Genomic DNA, 22390 nt, shown 5'->3' with positions numbered 1-22390 from the left:
AATTTGTATGTTTAAAAATGTAAATACTGTTCTTATACTAGCCTGAACCAGCCTTTAAATGATATTGATTGGTCTCTTTTTTGAAAATTAATGTAAACAACTATAGAACAAGATTGTAAAAACAGTTTATTGTCATCATAAAAACCTATAAAACATGAGACAAGTAATAAGTCTTATCAGTATATATCAATTTTATTGAGTTTTAGATCCTTTCCTTATTTTTCAGCCTACGGTTCACTAAGTCATACAGAGGTTTTAGATTTGACACACCATACAAAGGTAGGTAACTCTAATTTCTTAGGACTCAGTTGTGGTGATTGGATTATATATCTTTGCATGATCAGTTTTAGTTTAAGGCTGTAAAACATCTGTAGTGCCATTTACACTATACTCTCTGTGAGGTCAGTAATAATACAATAGTGATCATTTTCTTGGTTTTCAAGCATTTTTTTCAAATATTTTCAAGTTGTCTCATTATCCCTTTAAATGAAATTTAAACATGATAAAACAGCTTCATTATCATTTTTACTGGCTGTGAATTCATCAGTTTTTGGAGACAATAATGGAGTAAAAGAAATTTCTCCCTTCCTCGTTACTTTTTTTATGAAAAAAAAATGGTCTTAGTAACAAGAAATCAACATTGTATGGCCTAAGGTTTCGTCAGGGAATATCATTGGTCCATGCCAACACTACAAAGCTTAAGATTAAAATACTTTATCATAGAATATTTTGCACAAGCTAGAAGTTTTAAATTGATTGATTACTTTACCATAGAACATGTGCACAAGCTAGAAGTTTTAAATTGATTGATTACTTTACCATAGAATATGTGCACAAGCTTGAAGTTTTAAATTGGTTGAGCATGAAGATTATGTAAAAAATATTTTGTCTGACCAAAAAGTACTGGTGCTCAGGTCTGGTAACACATGTTGGCTTTAACCTCAGAACTGCTGATGCATTTTAGCTACATGTAGTGTAGGATTATTCTCCATAGAAGAGTTGTTTAGTTTAGATTACATAGACAAAAGATATTTCAAGCTATGCCTTTTGCTAAATGTTTGTTGAGAATATATTTTCTTATGTGTGAAGTTATTTCATATCTGATGAATTAATACAATACAATGTCATACATCCTATGAGAAGTATACTTCAGGTTTACGCTAACTAAGATTAATATTGAAAAACGATGAAGGCCACATCAAACAAAATGAACTGATGTGTTCATATTTACATGTTTTAGTCTCCTTTTAATTTTTATAAAGTAGCAGAATAGCCATAGATCCAAAGAAAGGTGTGTTGCTTACACCAGAAAAATTGTTTATTTGAAACCTTGATTTTTTCATAAATTTTACCCTAAAAAATGTTCTTGTCTTGCTTCCACAGGCTTTAATTTCTAAGTGTGTGACCACAATCTGAAGTCCTTGATCTTCCAATGAGACTTTAATGTAAAAAGAAATTTAATTACTTACAAAATAAATCACAGATCAGTGAAACAGAATATCAAATTCAGATACAAAATATACATACAAAATCAGTGAATATATTCAGAAATAAAGTAACAGCAGGTATCTGTCATTACATTGCATAAATATATGTATATATTTAATTGTCAGTTAAATGAAATCAATAAATGATATAGTTATAGTTAAAATAAAAAATGTAAATGAGATATTGGAAACATTTTTAGTGATATGTACTATAGTACCTGTAAACTTTAGACTCATTCAAAGTGATTAAGTATTTTGTCTGTCAATGTTTTAAATTTAGTGAACAGCCAACATCCGGATTGGTTTATATACCTTCGTCACTAAATGCAGAAGTGGATCCAGACACTTTGAAAAGGAGGGTTGCTAGCCAGGGTTACCTAGAAAAAGGGGGTGCTATGATATTATTAAAATTTTTTGTCAATTTAACACTTGAAAATGATAAATTTTCCAATAAAAAGGAGGGGTGACAATCCCTTGCACCCCCTGGATCTGCCATTGAAGTGACACATTTCCTGGATTTACCCTGGTTCTAATATCCTTCTGTCATTCTGATTTGTCCAGATACCTGTACTTAATTACTTGTAAAATCTGACAAGCAGAGAGCGACAGTGAATATTTAACATTGTAGATTTATAAATTTGTAAAGTAGATATCAATACAGCGATACTAGCAACTAGTCTTTAAGTCTTAACTGCAAGATATTATATTGAAAACCTTTATAACTAAAAAAGAATATTTTATTGATGATATGATCCTTATGATGAAGCTCCATGAAAGTCTGTCTTTACTTGTGTGATGACACTTTATTATATAGATAAAAGTGTTTTATCGATTGTTCCTGGTGTAATAAATTTTGATAAATCACACTGTGAAATTTCACTCTTGGATATTCTTCCGCTAAAACGTCAAAACTTTGATATCAATCCACCAATCACAGAATTTAAAATTCTTATTGAAAATTTGGATAAATTATAAAGAAAATCTATATAATAAATAGGATAATCAATCGGTTATCATGAATTACCAAAATATGATCACTCGTGCCAAGAATGCTCAAGGATTTAACTTGTGTGCAGAACAAGTTCCGCACACTCATAAAATCTAGGTGTTCTTCGGCACTCGTGATAATATTTTGGTTATTCACTCTGTCCAATTAATTATTCTATTATTATTAAAGTTATTGCCTTTAAAGAAAGAGTATGATGTGTTTAAGTTTTTAACTCGATATATCATGAAAATAGATTGAAAGAAGCTTCAAATATACCAAGAACTTGACAAGAATGATGATGCTAGAAGGCATTCAAAGGGCCTCTTTAAATTATTCAATTTTAGTTTTGTTTAATAAAACAATATGGTCAACAGCTTTCTAATTCTTCCATGAGAGCTATTCCTGCACTTTCATTTGAGTCTAGTGCTTTAGTCAAGAACCTTCTCGAAACCTGGTCTATGGAATTAAGCTTTGTGTATAGCTTTCTTTTTACTTTTCTTTTTCAATTCTTCTACATTGTGTTTAGGTTTTTACATGTCAAATTCCTCTATCAATCAGCAGCTATAATAGTTTGAATAAAGAAGACACAAAAATTGAATTGTCAAACTGTTTCCATTTGTTTTTTGTTTTTGTTTTTGTTTTTTTTTTTTAAATAATTTGGTACTTTTATCTGTTAATTATTGAAATCTTTTTATTTAAAACCCGAGTGTAAAATAATTTGTACAGGTTTTTGGATGTTTTGTAGATTGTTTGCTAAATTCATGTTTTTAAACATCAGATTGGAAAGTTAATACAGAAGTAAAATGGTCCATTTTCCTCTTGTTAAAAATTAATCCTGTCACAGTTACATGTTTTATTACTAGACCTAATGGAATTTTTTATTCTTCTTTATTAATAAAAATACCAGAATACCAGTAGCAACACCAATGGTTCAAAACAAAGAGCATTTTTTATTAATGGTAAATCATACCTATTACATTTGTATACACCATTAGCAGAATAGTGAAACACAACAAATAAAGAGTATTTATGATAAACAAAAGATTTAAAGTAAATACCTATTACACAGAGAATTCTTTTCTATTATCTTGCAATATCATACAGAAATATGTATTTTCAATGAGCAAAGAGAGTTTGAAATGATGTAAAAGGACTGTCTTTGATCTATTTAAAAAGAATTTTTGACAAAAAACTATTAAGGTAAAATTACAAACAATTATTTTAAAAAAACTCCTTTCTAGGAGGAGATAATTGGCAGGAAAATGTTCCATAGAAATGCATTGGAAATTTTAGTTCTTAAATATTACAAAAGAATAGGATAAGTCCCCTCTTAATTGTTTTTTTTTAATATGAAAGACTGTCAGATAAGTGTTCTTTATATAGAAATAGATTATTAGAAATTATCTTTATACCAGTTAGCGAAATAGTGAAAATTCTCTACACAATATATATTAAATATTGTAATTTAGGAATGATCTACCTTAACCTTAATTTCATATTCACCTTTCTATGACCTTTTAGGCATTTTAGTACAATTCTACCTTAAAACCATGCAAACAAAAATTCCATTCATCTTCTTGCTTGATTGTTGATCAACTTACAAGTGGTCAAGTTTTGGTCGGGTGTTGTACATATGTTCGAATCTTGTAATCTGTAATCCATATAATAGGTGAGCTGGAATAAGCCGTTCAGGGTTGAAAATATCGGAAGATATGTACGTGAGAGGCCAGCTGTTTAAAATGTTATTTTAAATCTACTAATGCACATCCAAGTATTTTTCTGAGTCTAAATAGCCATTCCCAGGAAGCTTCTGTATCATAGGCTTTGTGGATTTGTCCAATCTTCTCATTTATTTGTAATGCTACACTGAAATCAACACCAGTAATGGAAAATGGTAGTTCTTATCTAATGAAAGTCTGTCTTTAGGTAGTGGTGGAGGATCAGGTGCTCGATGGGCATTTCCAGAAACCTTTTGGAAAGTAGTACATTTCTGTAATACCCATCAGACTTCCTGTCTACCAGACAGTATCTAGTAATGTTGTCTAATAGTATTTGTGTTTTCATTCATTTTATGTTGTCTTCCTTGATCTTCATTTTCGTTGATTAATGTAGTCACTTTCGTTGACACTCATGTACTCATCTGGCCAGTTTCCCTTATTTGGCGACCAGTTTGGTCCATAATTTCATTGCGTACTTGTGTTTTACTGCTCAATGTTATGTTGGGCAATACTTCCATTCGAGCCTGGATGTTAGTTCTATTATTTCAGCTATACAGTTCACTATAAAAATTTTCAGTCGCTTTTTGGATGAAATCCAGTGCAGAACAACTTGACTGTCAATCCATAGAATACAATTGTGGGTATTTCATTGAGTTGTCAATGCATGGGACACTAGTCTTGCTCCTACAAGTGCTGCCATAGTGTGAGTTGCGGTTTTGTAAGATTCTTCAGAGGTGCTACATGACTCTTGGCTATCATGAATGACAACTTGTTTCCTTGTAATATGTATGCACATGCTCAGTAAGCTGTATTTCTTGGGCCAGTTAATACATGTAGGACAGGTTTGTCTAAATCAGAAGCCCCATGCAGGTTGAGGGTGTTAAAAGAATCGGCCTGCAGCAGCGCTAAGCTTGTCGTAAAAGGTGACTAAATAGTGCTCAGAAACCTAGCCAGGGGCTAGGTGCTCTGCCCACAGAGCAACTGGGATGTGTGCCCCAGGTGTTGGAATGGGTTACCCCTGGCATGTTACATGCTGGGGTTGTCAGGCTATAATACGGAAAACTTGACCGCAAACCATAGTGGTGCAGCGTGTTGGGAAAGATGTCACCTTCCTCACACGTTAAAGAACCCTGCTGTGGTATTCAATAGGAGTAGGAACCCTTGCCCTTTGCCACAGGAGGTGAAATTGCCTGACCTTACCCATCCCCCCTTTTTCTATGGCAATCAAATTAAAAACCCCATCAAACAAACAAACAAAATCTAAATCAGAAATCACATTTTTGAAGTATGTTTTCAGAAATTCAACATTTGAGCATTTCTTCAGATCTTGATTAATGTTGATCCATTTTGCTGTGTTTGATTTTTGGCAATATTTCATCCCAACTGAATTTTATCAGTCCATAATTGTTGAGAAATGTCTTACTTCAGATAGTTATGATACTTAGCATTCCAAGGGGGGCGTACATTTTTATAGATATTCTAAGAGTCTCTTTTTGTATTGTGTCTTTGTTCCATATAAGTCCTTGAGCTTTTACATTCTCGTTACTGTCCTTAACACCACATATAATGTAAAATAAATGGTGTACCAGATGCTCCGAAAAGAACGGATTTGAAACAATATGTGATTAACTCAGACTTGGTATATCACTTGGGACTTTAATCTAGTTGAAATGTGTCATATCCAGGTTTTTTCTTGAAGTCCATTTAGGAGAAAGGCTTTCTCTATGTTTGTCACAACGGTGTATTTCTGCTATCTGAAATGCAATAGTAAACTGGAAATGTTATTTAGAATTGGGGGTTTATTCAAGCTGATAATGTCTTTTGACTGACAACAACTACCATTGTATACTATACAGATCGCAGTGGTTGCAGAATCCTTTTTCACTGAATGATGTGGGATGTAATGAACAGTCTCATCAGTACTTTGTGGATCTACTTTTTCAATAAATCCCCTCTTCTCTTGATCTGATATGATTTCTCTGTATTTTGTGAGCAAAGTCTTTAAGTTTTCAGTCTCCTGATAACATTCTCTGTTCTGTATCAAGGTACTTCTTGGTTTGATTGCACAATTGCGATCGTCTCTCCATGGTAACTTAACGGTGTATTTAGAATCATCATAAACTATGCTATCTGATATGTAGTTCTCTAAGTATTCTGTCTGAGTTTGGTCTTCGGTCTCGGATGTAATTCCTAGTGACTTAATTTTCAAAAATTTCTCCAGATCGCTTCATTCTACTTTATGTGAAACAAGAATGTTCATCATGAATGCTGTGCTTCCTCTGTTAGATAGATTACTTTGCCCGGAAATTACATGTAGGTATCTGATTTTCTATTTGACTGTGATAAGGCCTGTTCAACAAATTATTGTCTATCCACACCTATCAACAGATTTACACAAACGAGTCTTTCCTTGGGAGTGTATGGGCTAGTTTCAGTCCTTGTAAGTATGGTAAGCATGTAACCTCTGTATTGTGTGTAGATAAAGGCGGTGCAATTTTGGGTAAGATGAGTATGTTCATTTGAATGTTATTCTCTTTGTCTGTCGGTACTGTGCTCCCTTGTTGACAAGAATGTTTGCCTTTACACTAATATTTGAGTGAATTGACTGTGGCAATAGCAGTTTTCAGGAGAACTTGTGATGCAATAGTACAATGCATTGCTGTTGAAATTTTTTTACTAGTTTCTTCTTTTGTTTATGTGTTTTTTATTACAGTGGGTTTGTCCTTTTCATATTAACTTTCGGTACTCTGTTGGTCTTTTTACACTATCACAAATACTGGTATGGTGTCTACATCTACATTGTTTGCAGGTGAACTTTGCAATCTGTAACTTGATGGTTGGTTAAGAAGTTGAAGCAAGATTTTTTTCTGTTCGAACTTTTTGTGTGTCCACTCACCATAATGCAAATTTCTCAAAAAATATTTTTCTCAAAGTTTGTTAAGGATCCAATCACCTAAACCATATGCTCGCGCAATATTCTCTCAAATTCTACTCAGAATTTTGTTGAGGATAACTTTTGTCCCATAGATTCTTGTCCTCTAATAATGGTCTCTGATTGTTCGTAAAAATTACGGCAAGTCTGTACAATATCAAGTGGAACCTGTATATCTAGGATTTAATGTATGTAGGTATATGCTATTTGCTGATGTTGCCAGAATTTAGGGTGTAAGAGGTTTATGGCGCTGTTGTAATTTGCATTTATGGGGGCGAATCTTGATACTGTTTTTAAGGAGGAAGGACTTCAGATAGTGGAATCTTTGGGAATCTGTGAGTGAGATATTTTTGTGGATCCCCGCATCATACAAATCTCAAAACTCTTGCCAGTGTAGAATGTTGCCGTCATGTTTGCTGGTTCTGACTTCGGAAGTTTATGAAACATGGTGCTAATACTGGTAATGGGTTCATATATAAGAATAGTTGACTGTAATTGTTGATGTAGAAGCTTTATTTCTGTTATAATCAAAACTTTCAGCTAAAAGATTAAGGTTTGTCTGGGGAACTGGGTCAGGGTGTGTGATGGGTGTAAGTAGCTTTTGAAACTTACATATCTTCATTTCCACATTGATGGAATATTAATCTGTTTCTGTAACCTCTTCATTGAACTCATCTTCTGTTTTCTCATTCAATATTTGATTGTTAAGTCCTGACAAGGTTTTTTTTTCTCCACAATTGAATCTAATGTTATCCTACGCTGATCGTTGTCAAATTCTCCACTGATTCTCCCTTCCTTGAATTTCTTCAATTACTTTGTCATTGCATTCCGTTGTCCCGTTTTTAATGACTTTAACTTTAACATTTTCATTTCCGACAGTCATGGCTTAAAAACTAATATCATATATCGACTCAAACACGCATTGGTAGTGATCATATATTTTCACCATAATGGTGCTAGTAAAAAAATTACAGTAGAAAGGAATGATTACACAGTTGATAGGGAAAACTCAGGTAACGACATTCGTTAGTAACGTAACCCATGATAATGTGGCATTACATCTACTACACTTTCTAGTATCCTTTTTTTTTTTTTTAAATTTTATATTTCTTTTTGAATATAGTCAGAGTTTTACAACATTCCCCTACATCACTACCTGACTAGAGTGTAATGGGGTTTTGTAAACATGTAGATAATCCTCACTATATGATATTAATTTGAAAGACTGCACTTATCATACTTATTCACTCTCACTCTCACACTCTGTCATGCTCAAAAGATAATCATTCTATGATACATACATTTCAATTTACAATTTGAAATAAGAAAAGACAAAATATACTGTCTTGTATTTTAAAGTCTAATAAGCACATTTTTAGTTATCAAATATCTGAAATATTTCTAATAGGGGCCCATATCTTCTCAAATTTATGCAAAACATTATTTTTCTTTGCAATAAAATGTTCAATGTGATAGTAATGTTGAATTCTTTGCTTTAAACCAACATTGTTAGGCAGTTTTTCTTCCAATTTACATTTGAATATGTACTTTTTTCCAATAAATAACAAAAGATTTAATTTAATATCTGCCTCAGGAACACCAAAAAAGAAAGTGCTTTTTTCATAACAAAATCAGAATAATATTTTCTAAGAAAAATATGAAAATCATATAAGACATTTGAAGTGACTAAGCAGTCAAAAAACAGATGTTCTATAGTCTCTATACTCTGGTTACAAAAAGAACACAAATTTTAATCTTTTATATGAATCTTGTACAAAAAACATATTTGTAGGTACAACTCGATGTAAAAACTTGTATTTGAAATTGGCAAGATAAGCATTACTACAACAATTCTTATTCAGAAAAAAATCTGGAATTTCAGTATATAATTCACTTTCCCATTTCAAAAATTTTTCATGGGGAAGATAGCATTGTAATTTCACTAAATGACAATAAATAAATCTAATACATTTGTTATTAACAAGCAGTTTAAAAAATGAATCCTCAACGGTGTGTATCACTGTGTTGTCTACATTTTTTTAATGAATTGTCTTAAATCAGTAGGAATACTTGATATAAAGGAAAAATATTTCACAAAGTTTTGTGTATGTATCTTGCATTTCATTTCTGTAAAAGTTAGAAATTTTTTCCCCACTGTATCAAATACATCATTAAGATATTTGACGTTTGAGTCTTTCCACTTAATAAAGTAAGAAAAATCTTGTAAAGGCTCAATGTTTAAAATATCTAAGCTTAAGCACTCATTAATATCTGTAAGTTTTTGTCATGGTTTAGATAACGATAAGGCATAAAACGCATCTTTCCAAAACGGATTTTTAATATTTTTTGATACTTCTAATAATTTCTAGCATCCTGTTTGTCATCCAATGATATTGAAAACCTGACCACAAACCGTTTTGGTGCACTGTATAGGGAAAAATACCATGTTCCTTGCATGTTAAAGAACCATGTGCTGGTAAGAGCCTTGGCTTCACTACAGGAGGCTAAATTGCCCAATTCTACCCACTCTCCCTATTTCCAGTGGCAATCTAAATTCAGTGACCCTATTACCACTATGCTTTTTCTATTTCATCATTTATCTTATGATCCCTTTCATGTTTATTGCCCAGATATACCAGAAGTGATAATTACTGGTATGCTACATTGCCATAATCACTAATCAATCAATCAATCTCTTGATATGTCAGTATAATGTACCATAAAGGTATTTTCTATGATGAAATTAATTTACAGTTCATTTTTTTATGGTCTATAAATAATTTATCAAAAATGCATTTTAATTTTCTTGGTCCAGTTTAATGTGGCATGAACATACCTACCATCATCTTTCATGAGATTTTGGTAAAGTTTAAAAACTTGAAGAGAAAAAATACAAGATCAAAGAAAATGTCATTCATCAGCTTTAAAAAGTTTGAGTGCCTGTGCACTTGGAAGAATCACTTGTTTTTTTCATTTATGTGTACCATTACCAACTGCTTTATTACTATAGACTACTATAATTGATTTTCATGTTGACTTCAAGGTTTGTTAGGTCTTGTCTTTTTAATTCCTATTCATCATGGGTGAAACCTATTAATACATACATCCTTGTGAGGACACTTTGCCCTTGAAGTGTTAATATTACATTATTATGACAGAGTGTAGTGGTTTAATATTCTTTATTTCTGCTACATATAACAATTACTATATGACTATTGACATTAATTAAGTACCACAATACAACAGCAATATATCCATAATTAATTTCATTCTGATAACTAAGACTGGTTCATTTTTTCCCCAGATAACCAGGACTGTACCAAATAACAATCTCAGATTATTCCAATAATGATTCAGTGGGATGAATAAATGGACTATCCCAATGTTTTGCCTGCACTAATACACACTAAGAAGCTTAGTGCATAAAAGTACTGATGTCCCTTCCATGGAATAGTCCATCTGATCTGAGAACTAAAATGGAATAAGCCTTTGTACTTTATGAGCACTATGACTGCACTTATACTAAATAAAAGTACAAAATTTAAAGGTACTGTAATAGTGTAAAGTTCAATGTAAACAACTGTATAATCATGATTAACCTGGGATTATTGATCACAATTTAAGTTCAATTAGATCAATGGGAATAAGAATGTCAGTTCATTCAGGACATTAATGGCTTATCTTTGAACTACAAGCCAGGTACAAGGCATATGCCATTCAATGATGTTATAGGAAAATATTGTTAATTATCAGTAATGTTTTTTTTAAAATCAATGGATTTAATTGTACATGTTTTTTTTTCCGTGCAGACTGACGAAAATCTAACAATGACCATTGGCAGTTCACAAATGAATTTTTACAGACAATGTTTTCATAATGTAAATCAAAATAACTAATTGTTTGAAAGTTTAAATTGCCTTTGGGCAAACCATTGAACAAATTTTAGTCTAAAATTCATTACTATTAATGTTTCAAAATTTTGAAGGTCATTTTTACTTTAATACTTGCATTTTGGAGCTTTATTATTGTTTTTGCCTTGGCCACACAAAAAAAAAAAAAAAAAAAAAAAAAAAAACATGAAAAAAAATAAGTTGAATGGTATCACTATGACAGTGGCATGAACTCATATTGGGTGGATTCAAAAAAATCTTTTCACAAACTCTACCCCAAAAAATTTCTTGCCTATCTCCACTCTGCCTTTAATTCTATTTTGCCTCTCTAACCTGAAGTCCAGGATCAGCTCCTGTTCTGAGTGATATTTAACATTTTGAGGACCAGAGACCAGTGAAATCAGAAATGCAAAACAATGAAAAATAGATCCAAGATGAGAGATTTGATGTTGATGTTATATACTGTTTATCTAGAAAGAGACTGTATTATTGTATTGTATTTTGTCACCCTCAGTGAGTTATTTGATGGAACCATTGTTCGGTTTTTGATTTGTATCAACTTTTTATTTCTTCAAAACATATTGTTCTTAATACTGCTATTGTGAAATGGTGTCCTTTATTTATGGCTTTTTAATTAGAATAATAAAAATTGAATATTATTACTTTGATAATTGTCATGAATTGCAAAAGTTAAAAATGTTACAGCTGAATGTCTGGATACAAGAGAAATATGGGGTTAAAAAGGCATCAGGTTATATTAAATGTAAATACAAACTTGATTCTCAGTTCAAGGTCAATGTTGTTTCCCCCACATTTAAAATGGTTGCTACCTTAAAAGTCAACAGTAGGACAGGGGAAATTTAACATAGAATATTCCACAGCCACCTGAAATGACCTCTATATGAACTTACATGGTAAAAGAGTAATAAAATATCAGAATTATCACAAAAATGTTCACATTAAGTTCATCATTTCACCAGTTTGTAGCCTACCTAGTGTCATGGCAGTTTGCCAACAATTAATGGAAAGAATTTGTTGATTAAATCATATTAAAGTATTGATCTTCTGGATGTGGTTTTCTATTTATAAAATAAAGAATGAAATCAATTTCTCATTCTTTTGTTACTATTGGTAAATAAGATAATCAATGAATGTTTAATAACTTGACATGACCTATAGTAAAATATCAATTAAGTAAACATACCATACAAATATAACCTACTTTTACTTTCTTTGTAAAAGCTGAATAAGTTGTCTTTTTTTTTAATTTTGAAGGTGATCTGGTAATAATAATTTGACCTGCATTTTTCTTAAAACTTTGTTAACTCATCTTAAACTACTAAATAGAATGCAGCAGAACTTAGCATGCAGTGACAATATGTGTATACTGGGAATTTCTTATCCCTCAAATTTTGTTGGAGTTATGTCTCTGTGTAGTATCATGGTTATCTGTAGATAACTTGTTTTTTGCAGTAACATATGTATTAGGTGGTTGGTCTTTGATAATATTTCACAACGAGGTCCCAATTACCATTAAAAGAATGCTTGTATTAACTGTTTGGGTTATGGCCACAACCCTTTTAATTATCGATCAAAACAAACATTGCATATAATTTACTAGATAACTCCAGTGAATGCATGTGGAGGTCACAATATTCTATACCACTGAGGTCATTCTGGGACTGATTTTGGGGTTAAGACTTGAACTGATTAGGAGTGAAGTGCTAAAAAGGGGCCTGAACACACATTTTCCTTAAGTCTGAACAGTAAATTAATTATAAGGTTTTTTGGTCTTATCACCAAAGGGAGGCTGAGATAAACTTTGGGGGTTGTGACTTGAAACAATAAATAATTAAGAGTCAAAAAAGGGGCCAGAAACAGGTATATTCCTAATTGAATAAGATCTCTTTGAATTTTTACTAATAAGTGCCATACTCCCAATAGAAGGTTCACTTTGATTTTGTATTTGTGAATAAAACCAGTTTAAGAATTAAGGGCAAAAAAGGGTCATGTCCATTCTTGTCTAATTCTGAACCTGTGTCAAATTTATAACTGCAATCAAAATTGAAAGCTGTTTTAAGAAGCTTGTATGGTGTTTCCTTACTTGCCCAACTGTTCAGGGTTCAGCCTCTGTAGTCATATCAAACTGCAACCTACAAAGCATCTTTCTTCCTTTTTTTTGTACTTTATCTACATTTGTTGTGATTGAAACAAAAAATCAATAAGAAGAATAATTATTCAATATTTCCCCCATTATTTTTAAACAAATGGATTTTAAAATGAAAATCATAACTCCAGCTGTTGCTGAAAAAAAATCATGCTTATGCCAAGATTTTTTTTTCTTACTCAATGAAATCCCCCTCTATAAAAGAAAATGGTTTGTGCCTTCTGAGTAATTCATGAAACTATATGTATGTGTTTAGGTCAACTCTATTCACTACACTGCATCATCAGATCATGATTGATACAGGGAAGATAGTGTAAGCTAAATCCTTCAAAATAACACCTAGATCTACCATACACTGTGTACTAAGTTACAACCCTGGATTTATTTGCATTATGAGTGATGACCCAGGCATCAAAAGCTATATTTTATAGCCTAGCTGACCAAGTGGTCTAGGGTGCTATACTCAGTAAGAATCATGCAGTGGGTGGATCATGGTGGAAACAAACACACAAGTCTTTACGTGAAATCTTATTCAAAATGTTATTGGAAATGCAAAGATGGCATTTATTCTTTTTTTTTTTTTATTAAAGTGTAAGTAATTTGAGGTATAAATTATATGATATGCATTGCATTATCATCATAAAAATAGATAACTGACTTGCACCTATATCCTCTTACACCTTTAAAACTAATGAATCGTGGGTTTATCTTCATTAGACCATACACTATGTACCTATACTGTCGAACTTGTTTGTTTTTTTTTATTAATTATTTTTCAATTTTGCCAGATTCTTACAGATTCCAGTACTTATTAAACAACAATCTATAATACTAAACAACTTAGAATGTTATTAACAAGCAATTGCAAATTATAAAGTTTATAATTGTATTCAACTATTTAAACTGCATCCTCTCATATGAAATAACATGTCAACAAGGAACTTAGCCAGACAGTTCAGTTATCTATAGAATATTGAACTGCCTTTCTGCAAAGGAAATTGAAATGATATTGTCCTATAAACAGGACAATGACCTGACCTTGCCGAGGAGAACTTTTAACCTTTATACTTCCCTATATAGAGTTTAGACTATTCCATTTCTCAATTGGATTGACTGGAATATTTATGTAGCACTCCAGCTAAGAATCATGCAAAATGTGATACATGGTTGGAAAACCTACATAGTTTTATTTTTAATATTTTGTTTAAAATGCTTTAGTAAACAGAAATAAACATTTGGTTTTTCATATAACCCATGCTCGTAGAAGAAAAATATTATATAGAATGCACTGTAGATTTCAAAATTAAGGGAGATAACTCTGTAGATGACACTCAAATACAATAGAATCTACTGGATTTTCAATGTTGATTATCTCCTAAGAGCAATCAGATTTGAATGAATAATTACACATCTCATAGTATAGACCCATAAAACAACCTAATTACAAAAATAAAAATATGTAGCCTTTTTTTGGGGTGTATCACATTTTTCAGATTTTGCATGTTTCTTACAAAGGCAGCTGCTTAACTTGTAATAAACACATATTTAAAAGACAACATATGGCAAAAGCTGAAATTACCATCTTTAGAACAGACTTTAATTACCTTCCATATTATTTAATACAGGTTTTAAGCATTTTGTAATGACAAGCTACAATGCTCTAATTGTCATTATATATCTGTATATTAACTAATAGCACTTTCTTGTATGTTAATTTTTATTATACCCGCACTCACCAAGTGCCTAGTATATAGGAAACACCTAATGTCCAACATTCATTTTGTACAAATTATCATGGGTCCCAATGGTCCAATGGTTGGATTAGTTTCAAATTTGATGTGTGGTTTCATGTAGCTTGGGCATGCACTGTAAGAAATTTTGGGTGCTGTATGTTCCTGTTTCCTGTTTCTTGGAACTTTTAATTGAGAAAATTCCCATCACCAAAATCTTTGCTCCTCTTGGATAGATTGATTTCAGATTTAGTTGTGTTATTTAGATAATACATATGTTGTGAGCATTTTTGTTTTGTGCTTTCCACTATCTTCTTCCTATAATCTTTGGGTTATAACTAGTACCTAGCACAACAATGTGTGCATTTACTGTGCAACTTTACATTAACCTTAAAATAATTGCAACAAATGTATCATATTTTTTTGTGTCACTACATTGTTCTTCAGTGGCCCTTAATTTCTAAACAGTTCAAGTCACAACCTCCAAAATCAATTTCAGTCTTATTTTGGAGGTATTACACTTTGTGGTACATTTTCATGGAGATCCATTCACTTTAACTGCAGTACATGGAATTGTCCAAACATCAGTTAAATGCTTTTGTTTGGTTGATCTTTGATGATATTTCACAACGAGGTCCCAATTACCATTAAAAGAATGCTTGTATTAACTGTTTGGATTATGGCCACAACCCTTTTAATTATCGATCAAAACAAACATTGCATATAATTTTGGTCCCTATTTCCTAAACGATTTAAGTCACAATCACTGTAATAAGCATTCATCTCAGTAATGTTATATACATATAAAGGCTTTTAATTTCTTCAGTCATAAAAGGGTCTTATTTTATACCTCCCACTTTACTTTTATCAAGTAGGGGAATGGGGGGTATCTCATAATTGAGAATTGCAGTTTTTCTAGTCTCTGTATTGTAGTAGGGTATTATAAGGCTTCTATCTCTGTGATGTGATATAAAGGCCTTTATATCTGCACTATAGAAGGCTTCCATCTTTGTGATATAATATAAAGGCCTTTATATCAGCACTGTATAAGGCTTCTATCTCTGTGATGTAATATAAAGGCTTTTAATTATGTCTGCACTGTATGAGGCTTCCATCTTTGTGATGTAATATAAAAGCTTTTATGTCTGCACTGTATAAGGTTTCCATCTCTGCGTTGTAATATAAAGGCTTTTATATCTGCTCTGTAATAGGCTTTTATCCCTGTGATGTAATATCAAGGCTTCCTTGGTTCTCTATAGCAATCAGTTTGTAGTGTTTCCAACTTATGACATGAGAAATATATTTTATCATACATTTTTACATCATTACCCAGAGGGGTGAAGGGAGTGTATGCACAATACCCCAACCCATAAATAGAAATGGAAAAAGTGTATACTTTTGCATGAAATGTTCCACAAATGTTTACTCCAAAAACAGATGCAATTACAAAATGTAGTGATGTTTACACCCTCTGTTTTCCTTGAACTGTAAGATAAACCCTTTAACCATTTTAATCAGTCTCTACACTAAGATTTGTCTTTTTTTACAGGATGCCTTTGGTCTGCAGTTTGATGACTCTAGCTGGATGCAACATATTTCATCTTTGAAACCTTTGGTAACCTCATGATATAGCAGATAAAAGACAGTTATTTATTTATTTAACTTCTTTGTGCTGCAACACAAATTTAACAAGAAATAACAAAATTTTTCATTTTTCAGACAACATGCACCCAGATGCATCTTCAAAATAATGTAGTGTTTGTAATGTCATAGCAGAGAATTATATTCAGTTAATGAGTGATCTAGGTTGTATCACTTGTAATTATATGATCAGTGTATTTTGAGGACTTACAGTATGAAAGGAACTTCTTGAGCCTTTCTTTAACATTTGATATTTCTGCTTGGTTTATTCCATTATTGTGATATTGTGACCTTATGGTACTAAACTCACTCACATGTACTACTTTCTTATTCTTGTGATAGTTACCTCTATGTAAATTAAGTATACAATAAGTGTAAATAGGATCATTGACTTATATGTACTTCAATGTCTGGTATTTGTAACACCTGTATACATAAATGTTTTTGATTACTTGAAAAATAGCTTCCAGATCTGTCTCACTGTCTTAGCAAGTACATTTGTAATATGCAATCTATATGTTCAATAATATATTATAAAGTGGTAGTCATTTGGGCACAGTGATTTCAAGCATTTTCTTTTAAATGAAGTTCAAATATAATCATAATATTAGAATAAAAACTGGACTTCAGCCTTATGTTATTCCAATCCTAACCATTAATATATGGTAGAAGTGCTTGTTTATTGCATTGTTTGCAGTCTTTCAGAGCTGAACTAGAGAACGTTGATCTTGTAGTAGCACATACTCATGCATAACATATTTTGTAAACCTATCAAGTTCTTATCTATACACACTGCTTCAGATCAAACATTATATAGTTAACAGGATTTATATCCCATCTCACTTTTGTATCCTTAAAATCTATTCTACTTAAAGACTGATTTTTATGAATGTTTCAGGAAATGTTTGTTTGGTAATATTATATTGCACCTGCTTTTTCATCTTTTTATTCAAATAATTTGTTTGTTTCTGTAACATGTAGATGGTATGATGGTACTCATCTCCTCCTAAACTGCTGAATGGATTCTTGAAAATTTTTGGAAAATATTTATTAGTATTAGTTGATGCGGATCATTCATAGTTAGAAGGAAATTTCTAAAAAAAAACATATTTGCATACATTATGATGGTGGTATATGGGATATTCTATGACTCACATTAATTCTTTTTGTGCCAAAACTGGGTTTTAACAAAGAGTAGAATGATACTAAATTTTCACATTGTTAACTTATAGTTTTAGAACTCAATAGAGCAATTCTCCCACACCTGTATTTTTTATCTTCAATATTATACTGTTACTAATTGCAATTATTTGTCCATCCATCCATCCATCTGTCTGTCTTTCTGTCTGTTGGTCCATCTGTCCATCTGTCTGTATGTCAGTCTGTTCTTTAGATATTTGGTATATTTCTTTTGCATGATGAATTATACAGTGTCTCCCGCTTCTCTATTCCTAGATTATTTACTACCTTTGTTTGGCAATTTTCTCTTAATATCATCCAAAAATGAACTGTTTGACAAGTTTGAAATAAACATGGGGTTGTTTTTTTTTACCCAGCCTCTTGACATGACTAGTCTTCTCTTGATTTAAACCATTTTGTTAATTTTCTGTTACAGTTTTAGTCTTGTTTGCTTGACCTCATATGTTTTGGTACTGCATTTTACCTGGGTTCTAAACAGAGGCCCAGAGATTTTTAAATATCATATGGTACTCTTATATGTATTATCACTTGATTCTTTCCAGGGTTTAAATATTTTAGCCAATACTTGTAACCAGAATACAATAGACTGGTATACAGGTTTTACAGACCATGTTGCATGTGTGGCCTTAGACCGGGAAGATACTGTAGCTGTTGTAAATAGAAGGTAGGTTAATATTTGAATTATTTTCAAAATCTGTCTGACATCAGGATATTTATAATGTGAAGTAGTAAAAGATGATGTGGGCTAATGCCATCACTTGATCCCTTCAGCTCCTGCTTTTGGAGTGTTCATATCACAACTCATACGTTATGCCAGAGCTTGCCAAAACTACGCAGACTTTTTGTATCGTGCTAGAACTCTAACAAATAGGCTTTGGGAACAGGGTTATGTTGCTACAAGATTGAAGTCATCACTACAGAAGTTTTATGGTCGTCATCATGGACTCGTAGATCGTTATGGTGTATCCATCAGCACCATGAAAACTGATTTATTCAACGGGTCATAGTTTTCCTTTCCTCGTTTGTCTACCCCGGACTTGACTTTTTATGTGCAACTCGGCGGAAGTTCATAGAAAAGCAGAGGACGCTTACTCTACCGGTGCACCTGGTCCATGCTCCCAGTTTTTAGTGGAGTCCGAGTTGCTCATTTACTTTTGTTACTTTGTATGTATGATTTTAGTTACTTTATGTTCTTTGTTGTGAATGTCTGTTTTCCATGTCTGGTCTTTGTCCCTGGATTACATTCTTTTGATTACCGCTATAACCTTGGTTCCCTTGATTGCTCTTTGATGTCCCTTTTTGTCTATAATCTTTTCTTCAAACATCTTATTCTCTGAATCTAGTGGACAGAATTAAATGGAAGTTGGCATGAATGTTCCTTAGGGTATCCTCCACAAAAGTTTGGATTTTTACTCTATTTTAAAACATGGCCATATATTTATATAGCACAAGGGTAAAACCACTTATTTCAAGGTTAATTTTTCTTTGGCTTGAAAATCTCTTCATTTGGTTAAAGTGTTGAACAACTTCTTGTTATTGTCCATGAAAGGTGAAAAGATGGCACTTTTTGCAGTTTTTAGCGATTATTTTGAAAAACATAACATGATAGAAAAAAAATTCAAATGAAGAAATGATCTTTATGATAAGGCCTACACAAGTCTCCATTGGAACAAATTTATAGGAAGACTCCTTGTTAGAGTTATAGCCCTTGCATGGTGAAAAATAATGTTTTTTGCAGTTTTTATATGACACCAAAAAATTTGCCTTCGTGTAATGGTATCATGTTATTGTATTCATTATCTATAGACACTTCATGTCCAGACAATAACTGGGGTATAAGTGTATAGATCTGTAAGAAAGTGTACCATAAGGTGCCATAGCACAGACGGAAGCTTAGGATTGATTTAGGGGCTATTGCTTGAACTGTTTATATATTAGGGACTGAAAAGGGGCAAGAAACAATCATTTTGACAATAACTTGGCTATAAATGAACGGATCTTTTTGAAATTGTAGTACAAGGTGCCAACAATTGATCAATTGGTTTTTTTTTTAGTATTGTGACTGATAAAGAAATAAGGGCTAATGGGGGCCACGTACAAGAATTTTCCTGATGTACATATAATAAATTGAAGGAAAGTAAATGAATCTTATTTATATTCATCTAAAGCTAGCATACCCCCAAATGAAGGCTGGGATTGATTTTTGGGGTTGTGCTTATTGAGGAATAAGGGGTCAAGAAGGGGCCACGGTGATTCTGATTAAATTATTTTCCTGTTTCAAATATTTAATCCCAGTCAGAATTTAGAGCTGTATTAAGCTTGAATATTGTGTTCATATATTCAGGGTTTGACCTTTGAGTTCAAATCAAGCCATGATCTTCAAATCATTTTATTAGGCAATATCATGAAATCATAATAGATAGAAATTTCAAATGATGACATAATCTTTACGATAATGGTTACAAAATTTTCTTGGATCTAAGTTGTAGGAAGACTCCTTGTTAGAGTTATTGCTTTTGAATGACTAAAAATAAACCAGGTGATTGATTCAGGCTCCTTGGAGTCTTCAGTTTTAGATTTGCATTGTTTTTCTTTTTATTAAAGGGACTTTTTCCCCCAGGGAGCCACCCATAGAAATTCTGTTTATGTTTTGAATTAAACTTCATATTTTGTGAAGAGACCTGAACACCCACCCATTTAAAAAGAATATGCCTCATATGTTTTACTGGAACAGCCCTGAGAAAACCTTATGAAATGTTGTGTCCACTGATATCATATATTTAGATTAAAATATAGCTTTTTTGTTTATGCATTATAAGTGTTTGTTTATACCTTATATCATCTACCCGAAATCGCATACCATATATCATACCTCTAGACTTATATCGCACCCCTTCCCAAACTATACTTGAAGTATGGTTAAAATATATGATATAATGAACATGACATGTTAAAATCTGTATCACATGCTGTATCAACCCGAGACTTATATCACCCCACAGATGGTGGCCCTCTGGGTTATATAGGAGTCACAGGTTGATACAGTATGTGATTCAGATTCTGACATGTAATATTCAGTATATATCACTATGCATATATATAATATACTTATAAAATGAAGGAGCAGTTTTAAAGTACTAACAAAGAATACATATTCATGACCCTTCACATCTTTGATTGTTATACATGTATTTCAGATGTTTATGTGAAATTGCATGGCAGATCGGTTTTACCCACAATGCACTTGATATATTTGATTTAAGCAGAACATTGGGTGTTTATCGCCAAGTGGTAAGTATATTCAGTGCAGTAAAGCTTTTAACAAAATAACACTCTATTTCAACTATAGTATGAAAGTTATTATCATTTAAATTTTCTTCTGGACCAAAAATTAATGTTAATATATGGTATCACTTGGTGATTGTTGCTGTGTACTGTCTGTCATTATCAATTTGTTTTAATATACTGTATTGGGACTGCTTTGATTTTACCCAAACTTTGCTAGAATGGTGTACATAGTACATCACATCTTGTACTACCACTCTAAAACACTTAATAAAGGGATTTTAATGATTAAGCTCTCTGTTGTCCTGTTTTTAATGATTAAGCTCTCAGTTGTCCTGTTTTTTAACGATTAAGCTCTCTGTTGTTTTGTTTTTTCTGATTAAGCTCTCTGTTGTCCTGTTTTTACTGATTAAGCTCTCTGTTGTCCTGTTTTAATGATTAAGCTCTCTGTTGTCTTGATTTTAATGATTAAGCTCTCTGTTGTCTTGATTTTAATGATTAAGCTCTCAGTTGTCCTGTTTTTTAACGATTAAGCTCTCTGTTGTTTTGTTTTTTCTGATTAAGCTCTCTGTTGTCCTGTTTTAATGATTAAGCTCTCTGTTGTCCTGTTTTAATGATTAAGCTCTCTGTTGTCTTGATTTTAATGATTAAGCTCTCTGTTGTCTTGTGTTTGCTTTTAAGGGTTATTTGACTTTTAAAAAAAAAAAAAAAAAAAAAAAAACACACACACAAAAATAGGGAAATAACATAACCAGTGCTTTAGTACAGCTATTTATAATACCTCCACAGGTGGTGTATTGGAATCATGTTGTCTGTCTGTCATTTTGTCCTTCCATCATTCTGTTATTCCATCTATCCATTTTGTCATAATTATCTTGGCTCCCAATAAATGAATTGATTGTAAGCTATTTTGGTTGCTTTAGGATATCATCTTCCTGCTTTTTGGGACTTTGACATTTTGCACTGTTTTGAATAATGGAGAAGATTGTGTCACAGAAATCTAGTTCCCAACTAATGGATTGATTTCAAAATTTGATGTGTGGCTTCATATAGATGTAGCATTCACTGTTAGTGATTTTGGTTGCTTATGAATATCTTTTTCCTGTACGAATGTGGATGCCTGGCTTGACAACTTGTCAACTTGTGCAACTTCATGTTTTAAATGTGTTATTATTGATGATACAAGTTATGATAATTTTAAGCCTGTGGGAATTGTTTCAATAATTTCAACAAATTATTAACTGGGATCAGTTAAAACATTCCATTTGAAACCCCAGTCTGAAAACCTTTTTGGGTTTTATTCATTAAGTTTAAATTGTTACACATATTAGAATTGTGAGTAACTCAGGTTC

General features: G+C 32.1%; 1 protein-coding gene across 1 annotated transcript in view; it reads left to right on the top strand.

Moving 5' to 3' along the window:
* The window catches only part of LOC148619617 (transmembrane protein 94-like), a 51833-nt gene that overhangs the window by 15166 nt on the left and 14277 nt on the right, over positions 1–22390 (top strand). Inside the window, exons 11-14 of the mRNA XM_088579731.1 lie at positions 227–279; positions 16462–16527; positions 18296–18417; positions 20951–21044. Of these exons, the coding sequence (XP_088435857.1) occupies positions 227–279; positions 16462–16527; positions 18296–18417; positions 20951–21044 (335 nt within the window). The remainder of the gene's footprint in view (positions 1–226; positions 280–16461; positions 16528–18295; positions 18418–20950; positions 21045–22390) is intronic.

The sequence above is a fragment of the Perna viridis genome, chromosome 4 (genome assembly GCF_037379345.1).
Source record: "Perna viridis isolate PV_CMFRI_1.1 ecotype Kerala chromosome 4, ASM3737934v1, whole genome shotgun sequence".
Lineage (NCBI taxonomy): Eukaryota > Metazoa > Mollusca > Bivalvia > Mytilida > Mytilidae > Perna > Perna viridis.
Note: the sequence above shows the minus strand (reverse complement) of the source record. Positions and strands in the feature narration are given on the sequence as shown.